The sequence below is a fragment of the Nansenia antarctica genome (genome assembly GCF_963989245.1).
Source record: "Nansenia antarctica genome assembly, chromosome: 15".
NCBI classification, from domain to species: Eukaryota; Metazoa; Chordata; class Actinopteri; order Argentiniformes; family Microstomatidae; genus Nansenia; species Nansenia antarctica.
The window spans coordinates 23313627-23326126 of NC_137685.1; the positions used below are offsets into that span (position 1 = coordinate 23313627).

The window sequence follows — 12500 nt, forward strand, 5'->3', positions numbered from 1 at the left end:
TTTTTTGGGTCAACACTGCTATTACTGTACATCTAGATTAATTTGTGCAACTAATTCCAGTGCAAGGCACATCTGGTCTGTGCCGCATGGGGGAGGGGCGTGGCAGGGTTAGGGGAGATGTTTAGGGGTAGGGGAGGTTGTATGCATGGGAGAACAGGTAGGTTTTGAGGTGGGATTTCAAAGTGGAGAGTGAAGGTGATTGGTTGAGGGAGAGAGTTCCAAAGGCGGGGTAGCAGCTAGTGAAAAGGCACGGTCTCCGAAGCCTTTGAGTTTCGAGGGTGGGACAGTGAGGGGAACAGTGGATGAGGATCGGAGGGTACGGGTAGGGCGGTGGGGGAGAAGGAGGTCAGTCAGGTAAGGGGGGGGGGGGGGGCAGGCTATGGAGGGCTTTGTATGTGAGGATGAGTACTTTGAATTTGCTGCGTTCTTTGATGGGCAGCCATGTGACCGTCATGTTGGAGTTGATGGTGATGAGCTCACCAACTCGGGGGCCCTAATGAATAAATGACAGCGTAAACTCATGCATGTTATATAGAAATATAAATCCAGTAAGCAAAACGCAACTTGTAGAGCTCCTGTTTGTCTACATCAGCAGTTCTGCCACAGGGAGTCTTCCCAGAGTGCAGTAGTTTACCCTGCATATGGGATAGGGGTGGAAAGGGTGCATGCTGGCCCAGTGCGGAATTGACTTTTTCCAAAAGAATGATCTCCACTTCCCTCCAAACACACACGCGCACACGCACACATACACAAACACACACACACCTACACGCACACACACACACACACACACACACACACACTCCTACACACACACACACGCACGCACACACACACACACACACACACACGCACACACACACACACACACACACACACACACACACACACACACACACTCCCCACTGCTGAACTCATTAGAGCAGCTCTGCTCTGTGTGCCCTGCCGCTGTTCCGACAGAGAGACCTGCGTCTGAAACAGCCGGACGGCAAGGACAATTGTTCCCGTTTTGTGGGAAATAAATCACAGGGTCTAACTGCGACCGGTGGTGTCTCACTTTGATTATCGCTGTTGACACATTAGCCAGGCGCAGAATACAGATTGAGGTCCCAGCCCGTTCAGAAAGGGGCTGTATCCCGGTCATCTTGCCGACCGGCTGAATAATTGTTAGCTGTCATTCCTCCACAAACACACACACAGGCGTTGCCCCCGGAGAAAGGATGGGGTTTTCTTAGAATGATTGCTTCCTAAATTTGAAAACTGAAAAAAAAGAGTCAAATTATTTTTGATGTGCACTGACGGGGCGTCAGTAGTTCACCTCCGTTTGACATCAAGGACTTTGTGAGGAAGTGGAAGGGCGGTGGTGTGAAGGGCACTTTTCATGAAGAGGAATGCATTGTCGAAAAATCCACTTTAAGCTTCTGTTACCCTCATTATTTTTAATTGATGCTTAGTGCTCTATTATTTTCTGCATAAATGAATTTATTTTCAATCCATTCATTTCCCCTCGGATTCTTGTTTTTTGGGTGATTTGAGTGTTGTCCATTGTTGTTTTTTCCCCTAGGCTCCCAGAGGTGCGTATCTCGGACAACGGGCCGTATGAGTGTCACGTGGGCATCTACGACCGGGCCACGAGGGAGAAGGTGGTCCTGGCGTCGGGAAACGTCTTCCTCACCGTCATGTGTGAGTACAACCCACCCTGTGATCTGCGTCTGATCTCTTGTCTTGCACCCAGTGGGAATCAGACCCGTGACCTAAGCGTTGTCAGCGCCGTGCTCTACCGACAGAGCCACATTAGAACACATCATAGCAGTGGTGTCTGAGAGGGAATGCTAAAGACAGACAGACGGACCGACGGACAGACAGACAGACAGACAGAGAGACAGACAGACAGAGAAAGACAGAGAGACACACAGACAGACAGAGAGACAAACAGACAGAGAAAGACAGAGAGACAAACAGACAGACAGAGAGACAAACAGAGAGACAGACAGAGAGACTTACAGACAGACAAACAGAGAGACAGACAGAGAGACAAACAGAGAGACAGACAGAGAGACTTACAGACAGACAAACAGAGAGACAGACAGATAGACTTACAGACAGACAGAGAGACTTACAGACAGACAGAGAGACAAACAGAGAGACTTACAGACAGAGAGACAAACAGAGAGACAGACAGAGAGACAAACAGACAGACAGAGAGACAAACAGACAGACAGACAGAGAGACAAATAGAGAGACAGACAGAGAGACAAACAGAGAGACAGACAGAGAGACAAACAGAGAGACATACAGAGAGACTTACAGATAGACAGAGAGACAAACAGAGAGACAGACAGAGAGACTTACAGACAGACAGAGAGACAAACAGACAGACAGACAAACAGAGACAGACAAACAGACAGAGAAAGACAGAGAGACAAACAGACAGACAGAGAGACAAACAGACAGACAGAGAGACAAACAGAGAGACAGACAGAGATACTTACAGACAGAGAGACAAACAGAGAGACAGACAGAGAGACAAACAGACAGAGAGACAAACAGACAGACAGACAGAGATACTTACAGACAGACAGAGAGACAAACAGAGAGACAGACAGAGAGACTTACAGACAGACAGAGAGACAAACAGAGAGACAGACAGAGAGACTTACAGACAGACAGAGAGACAAACAGAGAGACAGACAGAGAGACAGAGACAAACAGACAGACAGAGAGACAAACAGAGAGACTTACAGACAGACAGAGAGACAAACAGAGAGACTTACAGACAGAGAGACAAACAGACAGACAGAGACAAACAGACAGACGGACAGAGAGACAAATAGAGAGACAGACAGAGAGACAAACAGACAGACAGAGAGACAAACAGAGAGACAGAGAGACAAACAGACAGACAGAGAGACAAGCAGAGAGACAGAGAGACAAACAGAGAGACAGAGAGACAAACAGAGAGACAGAGAGACAAACAGAGAGACAGAGAGACAAACAGACAGACAGAGAGACAAACAGAGAGACAGACAGAGAGACTTACAGACAGACAGAGAGACAAACAGAGAGACAGACAGAGAGACAAACAGAGAGACAGACAGAGAGACAAACAGAGAGACAGACAGAGAGACTTACAGACAGACAGAGAGACAAACAAACAGAGAGACATACAGAGAGACTTACAGATAGACAGAGAGACAAACAGAGAGACAGACAGAGAGACTTACAGAAAGACAGAGAGACAAACAGAGAGACAGACAGAGAGACAAACAGAGAGACATACAGAGAGACTTACAGATAGACAGAGAGACAAACAGAGAGACAGAGAGAGAGACTTAGAGACAGACAGAGAGACAAACAGAGAGACAGACAGAGATACTTACAGACAGACAGACAAACAGACAGAGAAAGACAGAGAGACAAACAGAGAGACAGACAGAGAGACTTACAGACAGACAGACAAACAGACAGAGAAAGACAGAGAGACTTACAGACAGACAGAGAGACAAACAGAGAGACAGACAGAGAGACTTACAGACAGACAGAGAGACAAACAGAGAGACAGACAGAGAGACTTACAGACATACAGAGAGACAAACGGAGAGACAAACAGACAGACAGAGACAAACAGACAGACAGAGACAAACAGACAGACAAAAGACTACTGCAACTATGCCGTTATAATTGTGTGTTAAGTGTTATAACCTCTTCTACAGTACGCTGTTATAACCTTTTGCTCAGTTATATCATATAACTAGAACAATATTCCCCTTTTTACTTTCCATTAAATACATTTGTTAATAATATTGTCGGTTTGTGTTTTGTTTTGCATATGTTGTAATATGTCTTTTTGCGTTACCGTGCTCCTCCGAGTGCCGTAAGGAGGTGCAGAGCTGCAACTCTGTTCCGTCTCTTTCTCTCTATCTATCTTTTCTGTCTCTCTCTATCTCTCTAACACTTTGAGGTAATTTTTGGTGTAACTTTCTCTAATGACAGCTGGCTTGCATCGGTTCTCGCAGATGTTTGAAGTCCAACAGCAAGCCTTTCTGAACAGACTCTACTCAGTCATTAGCAGAAGAAACATCTATTTTACTGAAACATAATAGAGCCAGAAATACAGTACAGTGATTACTCCATTAGTGCATATGGTGCCTCACATAATTGCCATTAGCACTCCGCATTGCCTCCGCAAAATGATCCACATACAGTAGCTCTCAGTAGCTCGCTTCCCCTGTCCTTCAGTCTCCCTATAGACGTGAAACAAATCTTAATGGAACAAAACTCTGAGCGGGCAGGAGAGGAAGACTTCAATGGGAGAAGGATTCTGCAAAGTTAACGCTTAGTGGTGGTGAAGTGGTGGGGATCTATGTGAATGAGACAGTATAGACCAGGGAAGAGAGAGCGAGGGCACCCTCACCCAGCTGGGTCTTAAATCTCAACTGTGGCGACGCAGAAGAAGAATGGCCTCTGGCGTTGTGGCTAATTGCCGTCTAAGCTGAAACAGAATTATTCATAACCTATTAGTGTGCCAAGTTCACTTGGAAGTGGGGAAAAAAAAAAAAGAGAAAAAAAAGGGGGCCGAAAGAAAGAAAAGGAGAGAAAAAAAAGTTAATTAATAGGAAGCCGTACATGGAAGTATTTTAATTTTTTAAAGGCCTTCATAAATAAGAATTATGATTTTAATGAATCCCCTGCCAAAAAAATTCAATCACTGTTTTAAGATGACCAAACCTTGAACTCTCGCAACCCTAAGCTACTCTCCTTCACTCTGAGAAAGTTTTGCAAATGTCTTTGCTTTCATCCTCAACTGCAGAACTACGGTAACTCAGTGGAGCCTGAAGGCGTGTGTGTGTGTGTGTGTGTGTGTGTGTGTGTGTGTGTGTGTGTGTGTGTGTGTGTGTGTGTGTGTGTGTGTGTGTGTGTGGGGGGGGGGGGGTTCTCTGCCCTGAGCATCATTAAGCTAATGCTATGATAAGCAATGAATATTGACGGTTTCCTCTTGAATTATAATGACAAAGATGTAGTAAAGATACCGCAACAGTAACATGAAGGATGTCTTTGCTATCAATACAGGATATAATTAAGTTAAGAAAATAATGTGGGGTTAGTAATATATCGGACGGGTCAGTGTCGGTGGAGTTTAATCTTTAACGGAGTCACCTTTTAATTGACCAGGCGCTAAGAGGAGGGAGACTGGCCTGAGGGTAAAACCATCAAACCGATTTACATGAGAAATATCATGAAATATAGATATTCTAATTACCATAAATGTTGAACAATCAGTATTTTTACACATTAAACATGTATAGAGAACATGCAGACATTGCTAATCCTGGCTCTGCTGCTCTGCTATAGCCAATCATGTTATATGGTCATTATACCTCATATTCACTGCTACAGCTGTTGTGTCTGTCCGCTCTGAGCTGTAGTTGGCTAGTGCTAGATCACATGTGACGGCAGCTGGCTAAAAGGGGGAACGAGTTGGCAACCAATCCAAATGTTCCGACTTTTATTCTGAAAATTGTAAATCGACGTCAATGTCGTTGAAAATCAATGACACACTCGCTAGTCGAGCCAAAATATTTCAATGTATGCAATGAATTCGGTGAGTAATCCCCACTACTACCTAATTAACTGTAACACTACTTTACATTGTTAGCAGAAGTCTGAATCCATTGCATTGCAATGTTTTGGCTTGACTAGCGAGTGTGTGGCTTTGATTTTCAGAATAAAAGTCTGAACATTTGGTAGGAAGCTGGCTTTCACCAGCTGTCACATGTTGCCTGTAAACATGTGATTCATTACATGTTCCATACGTCCCTCTGCTGTGTCCAGATCTTCTTCCCATGTACATGATCTTGGCTACATCTACACCAGCTCTAGTTGCCTTGAACCAAACTCTAGAGTCGTTAACTTGAGCAAATGATTAGATCAGTTAAGATTAAGCTTTTGAAATGGTAATCATTTCGAGCCCTTGGGAACTGTAGATTGTTAGTTGTGACACCTCTGCCAAGTCACATTAAATGTATAGATCTTGTTCAGCTTTTAATAAGTAATTAGTTTCAAGGTGAGGAATGAATTCCTTTGTGGGTGACGCAAGGGATGTTTTCGACGTTCTGTGTTCATCAAAGTACTATGTAATCAATGTATGTCAATGGTTGGTGTGTCCTCATCTTCTGAGATGGGGTATAGTGTAGTGCACTGACCGGTGTTCAAACGCTAAACACCAAACATACAGTAAAGCTTTAGTAGTGGTAAACCATCTCACACAATGGTCATAAACCCCAGGCATTGCAAAATGAAAAAATCAATGTCCCTCTCCCAATGGTAGAAATAGGGTCATCATTTGTTATTACCTGAAATGATTCCTATGTGACATACCGAAGATGAGGAGGAAGTAATATGTGTGTTAGAGAGGAGCCTGACCTTGGCTAAGGACAGTGACCGTGGCTATGAACCAGGTCTGCTATAACAGTATGTGGCTGTACATGCAGAAGCCCAAGTAAGGGGACCTTGACCTTGTTCATAGCCACGGTCACACTATGACACTATGACTACTACAGTTCTATTGCCCCTTCAGTGTCTCTAGTATCGCTGGTATTCATATTCCTGTAAAGCACATGTTGTTGCGTCCGTGTATCAGTAAGTGTGCTCTATACATTTGATTTGATGGTGATTTGATTCTGTGCTGTTCTAATGCCCTCCACCGTTTCCGGTGTTGTTCTGTTGCCCTCCAGCGTTCCGAGCGTCTCCGCTCTAAATCACATCAGCTGACTGTCGAGGTTTTTTGATTCACCTTCCCAGACGAAGAGCATTTCGGGCGACATGCGGCTGCGCTTAAACGTCATGTCACGTAATCCCCCGAAATCCTTTGTTCTAACCTTTGCGGGGACGGGGACGCAGGAGGAGGATGTAATTTAGAGGATACCCTTCATGAACCAGCAGGACTTGGTATTTATATACCGGGAGAGCAGGGAGATGAGCTCTGAAGGTGCACAGGGACTAATTACTCTCTCATCCCATAAAACTGGGATTCGCTTCAATAATGGATGCCCAACTTTAATTAAGCGCTGTGTATATTTAGCCGCTCGTTTATAAACGGGTGGGATTAATGACAATCCAGCGTTTCCCAAACAACCCAGCAACGCCCGCAGACACAGCAGTGTGATTTAGCAGTCAGACTTTGGGCCATGCAGGCGGGCGGGCGGACGGTGGGGGTGCCGGGGTGGAGGGTGTCGGGGTTGGCGGTGGTGGTGGTGGCGGGGGGGGGTTTGATGGATGGCTACGAGGCGGCTGTTCCCTTCGCTCCCTGTGCTTGTTAGAAGAGGGCTAGAGCACCCCCTCGGCCAGGGCTTGACGTAGCGAACGGCCTTAACACAATGGGCTAATCACCCTCCTCTTCAGAAGGACGGCGTTTCCGCCAGATTCATCAGACGAGCGGATCGGAGCCACACTGTGCGTTTTTGCTGTGCCTGTGGTCACCCTCGGCTTCTCACACAAGTGTCCTTGACGAGGTCACCCAGGGAAGCCTGTACAAGTGTCCTTGATGTGGTTTTTACATGACTCTCTCTTATTCACCGTCTCTTCATCATGTACCGACATCCATATCTCAACCTGTGTTCATCCTGTAACCAAATGTGTTACGGTGCAGATTAGAACAGAGTAGACAGATGCAGGAGTATAATTCAAAAATAAAGGTACTCTTTATTTGAGCAAACGGGAATTAATAATAACCGCACAGTAAGCGATGAAACAAAAGAGGAGAAAGCAAGTCTCCGATAAATGCATAAATAATAATAGGAAACAAAACAACAAAACAAAAGGGGAGATGGCTTTAGTCTCCCAAAAACACAGTCAATAGAACAAGGCAGGGCAAGGTACTTACAATAGTCATTCAATACTTATTTCCTAAGCAGGCGAGGAACGATAAGGCTACAAAGACCTGTACACACACAATGAACGCAACATATAGTGAACAACCGACAACAAGAGAGGAAACAGAGGGATATAAATAGCCACAGCCAAACAAGACACACCAGGTAACAATCACAGTAATTAGGACAGACAAAAATACATACATAAACACCAAGGGTCGCTCCACAATAAGAGCGACGCCCCCAAACCTTACACAAATGTACCACAGAGAAATGGAGTTTGGCTCGCCGGTCCAACAGCAGACGTGTGTAACTTAGACCACAAAGCACTTGTGCTTTACTATGAAAAAAGCCGCAGCTGAGGGGGCGTTGTTAGGCCTGACACGAAGCGGAGGGCTGGCAACCCCCCCCAGCTATGACTTAACTCATGATAAAGCTTGGACTTGAATGGCTTATTTTTCATATACAAGGCTTACGAAACAAAACGTATTATTGTGATTATGGTGGTTTCTCCGAAATATAGTTCACTAGGTTGTCACGCTAATGTAATAAACAAACGATCGCAATTCCAGTGTTTTTTGCGCAGGGATGTTACTGAAAAGTATGGTAAACAGGTAAAACGCGCCATAGCTGTTTTTATCTGAGAATAAAGCATGACTTTCAATACCTCTCGGCGAATCACAATGATTGTTCATATAACAATTTTTTAATAAGACAGCAACATAAACGTGGCTTAGCATCTAGGCTTGTTTTTGTTTTCGTTTGTGATTAAGTGACACAATACAACAGTCCCTCGCTCAGATCATTTTGTTTAGATACTAGACAGCTTCCATCCACTGTGCTCTGACAGAGAACAGATTATAAGTAGCAGTGTGCCATTAAAAACCTGTTGGCTTGATACTCATTGAAAAATAAATAAAGAAATGTGTAAAAAGGATGAATTATTAAGTGTATCTCTGAGCTAAAACCCTAGGGTGATAATTGAGAAGAAAATAAACAACCCGTTGACTTCCTCAAAGATTCCCTCTCCAGCATTGAAACTGGCAGTCTCTCTGTAGAAATGACTTAAAAAGTTTCTCCTTCTTCTTTTCCTCTGTATTTTTTCTTTTTTTTTACAGAAGTTTCGAAACGTCTGTTTTTCGGTTGTTTTTGAAGTCGTACATTTTCCCAAAATGAAGTACGCGCAAATTAGAATAATTGCCAAGCAGTGTTTGGGAAGCTTGAAAAGAGTCGAGCCCTCATGCTGTGCGTTTTGTTGGCCAATTAATTCCAACCGAGACAAATTAGGAACACACCTGAGCACATCAATTAATAAACACAGCATGTTAAGTCCGATGCTTGACTATGTACCGCCGTCCTATGTGTTTTTACTTCATAGTAAACTCCACTTATTTAGAGATGAAACACCCCGCGGCCACATAAATGGTTCACTTGACTTCTCATTTAACGTGTAGAGGTGTCCTTAGAGGGGGCCTGCTGCGTGTCCCCCATACAGGGCTAACAGCTTACATTAAGGCTGGCCAGAACACACCAGCCTCTTCCAACTAGGCCTATTATTTTCACTGCGTGAGCCCAAGGGCTGTTTATTAAAGCCTGTAGGACATGGCATCCTTAAACTACCCAGCGTTAATCATATAAGGCCCCCCCCTCCTCCTCGCCCGGACTGAAGACCCCCCCGCCACACTAAGCCGGCCCACGTATCACTGGGCGCTGCTCTGCCTGTTTCATGATTACTCCAACACTGCTATGCCTGTTTCATGATTACTCCAGCACTGCTCTGCCTGTTACCTTACTACTACCAGAGTGTTCTTAGAAGGGCTGTGTTACTGAAGCATTGGACCACCTGACGAGAGTTCAGCTAGATGAGACACCGTCACAATGTTGAGTCAAGGTGCTTTATACGTCAGTATAAGTTACTTACCGTTGATATAGACACAGAGAGACACTTTTGACAGCGGAGTAACTGTTTTCTGCGATTCCGTAAAAAAAAGTTTCGGGGCAGAGCGGGAAAAAATAGAAATGTTCCATCTTCCAAAAACTTTCAAAGGTCTTTTAGGGAACAACCTTGTGATGTCTTTCATGATGCCGCCCTTTATTGTCTTCCTGACTCGCGTCCTCTCCTTCATCCCTGGCTGTGTCTCTGATATTAGGAACAGCTCCTCCCTCGACACCCCCCAACCCCCCCCCCCACCCACACACACACGCACACACACACTGTTTGATATTAGGAACAGCTCCTCTCTTGACACCCCTCAACCCCCTCCTCCCACCCCGTCTGATATCGGGAACAGCTCCTCCCTTGACACCCCCCAAACCCCCCCCCCCCCACTCTGTTTGATAACAGGAACAGCTCCTACCTGGACACCCCCCAACCTCCCCATCCACCCCCAACCCCCCCGTCTGATATCAGGAACAGCTCCTCCCTTGACACACCCCAAACCCCCCCCCCCCTCCCACCCCGTCTGATATCAGGAGCACCTCCTCCCTTCACACCCCCGCCCCATCACCTTCCCTGGTTCCCCTCTGCAAAGTGTGGGCTTCTTTCCTGGTGTAGCAGTCAGTCACTCATCACCCTCCCAGGGAGTCTTGTTGTCCTCATCGCTGGCTCCTCTCCTCCACCTCCAAGGTCCCGTCGGTCGAACACACGGCCACGGAGGAAGGCATCGGAGGAGAAACAACTATTCCTCAGAGAGGCACTGATTGTATCTAAAGGAAAGGAAAGCACCTTTTTGTTTTTACCCTCTATCACCTCCCGTATTGGAATAATTCTTCCTCTTGTCTGAGCCTCAAACAATACTCCCTGACAGATTATGATCAAGGTTTATCTTGTAATGAAAAGTCTTTTTTTATTCGATTCTAGATACAGGACCGGGGCAGCTGTGGCTCAGGAGGTAGAGCAATGATCGCAAGGTCGACGGTTCAGCGGTCCGAGCCACAGCTGGCCACGTGTCAAGGTGTCCTTGGGCAAGACACTGATTCCCCAAATACTCCTAATGAGCGGGCCGGCGTCCTTGCATGGTAGCTTGGCGCCATCGGTGTGTGAATGGGTGTGTGAATGGGTGAACGAGAGGCCGTTGTAAAGTAAAGCGCTTACGATTAAGGCGCTATATGAAGTGCAATCCATTTAGGAACTGCCAGTTTGTTGTCCCACTGGCATAATGTTGCAACATTGCAAATCATAACAGCAGGTTACTAGTCGACACTGGAATAATCACATACAATCAACGAGAAAGAAAATGCATTTGACCACTTCCATCCATTCCACTTTGACTACAGTATGTATGAAGATAGAAATAGAATCACCCCCCACTCCCGATCAGGCGTCCCGAGTCTGTAAATGTCATCTGCTGGGTCCGACCTTTAATAGGCCACAGTTTGAAGAGTGGCAGACATTTTCAGGAGGCATTGCTGAGCACCTCTCACAGTTGGTCTCAGCTTTTACAGATTCCACACTCATCTCCGGCAGCAGCACAAAAGACTGCAGGACAGGCGATAAATTTGTGGGGACGGAAGAAATACAGGTTTAGGAGCTCCTGAAAGCAGCCGGTGGGCATGCATCAAATGGATTTCTTCCCCAGTATGCCCATTTCTCTAAACTTGAATACAAATGAGATGAGGGAGAGCAAAAAATAGGAGAGAAACGAGAAAGAGAAAATAGGAAATTCACCCTGGATTCGGGGACCCTTCTTTTCTCCTGTGGAATCCGTCAAGGTGGCCCGACGCGGAGTGGTTGCGGCTAGTTTCTCGGCTCTTTTAATTGCTTAAATGGAAAAGCCACATAGAAGGATGTCAGGGTTGTTACTGCCTGGCCAGGGGTGGAGGGAGAGCAATGTGTAATGACTCCTCAAGGGAAAATAAGAGCCGGCTTTATTTATCCATGTTATTCATGGCCTTCTTCTCTGAGGCCCCTGACTATAACATGTTCAAACTCACAACAACCGTCCGCCAGTTCACAACTAATGACCCAGAGCTAGTCAGTGTGTGAACTGGATGTTTGGCTCTTGTCAGGTTTCTGATAGGTCTACTGACTGACTAGAATTATGTGATAGAAGATGTAAAGAGTATGGGTGGGGAGTTGTCATGCTTGTATCAGTATCCGTTCATCGGATTTGATTCTCGTAATCCGGATGATACTTGTGATCGAATAACGCGTGCATGGATAATATATAATCTGAAATCAAATATCTATATTTGTTTTATTTATTCTTGTACACTACTACTACTACTGTTCCAGAAGGAATGCGCTTTGAGCTGAGGTAAACACCGACCGCTGCAGCTGCGTGTCGTCCGCTGTCGTCCGCCGTCTGAGGTAAACGAGGGGTGTCAGGGAAGAAGGATGAGGCCACTGTTCTGTGCTCTGATCCAATCACTGCAGCAGACACATCACACGCATCTCTCATTGGTTTACAGACCGCTTAACACTAGAACAGCCGTGCCTTTTTTTACCTACTATAAGAGCCGCCTCGGGGCGTCAAATGACCGTAGTCTTTACAATGGGAAGCTGCTATTTACACACAACGACCACTAGTTGTCCGCCTTGTAAATTACCCTGCCTCCTACACAGAAAAACTGCAAAATAGCTTTTTACTAGCTTTATGCTAGGTTAGGATACTGCGTGGTAGAACGCAC

The 12500-nt window shown here is 45.6% G+C and overlaps 1 protein-coding gene across 2 annotated transcripts in view; it reads left to right on the plus strand.

The window, feature by feature from the left end:
* igsf21a (immunoglobin superfamily, member 21a) overlaps window positions 1-12500 on the plus strand; it is a gene marked incomplete at both ends in the record, with an annotated part of 184822 nt that overhangs the window by 122626 nt on the left and 49696 nt on the right. For both annotated transcript variants that reach the window (XM_080545555.1, XM_080545556.1), the window contains one exon: window positions 1565-1683. In XM_080545555.1, coding sequence (XP_080401681.1) covers window positions 1565-1683 — 119 coding nt within the window. The remainder of the gene's footprint in view (window positions 1-1564; window positions 1684-12500) is intronic.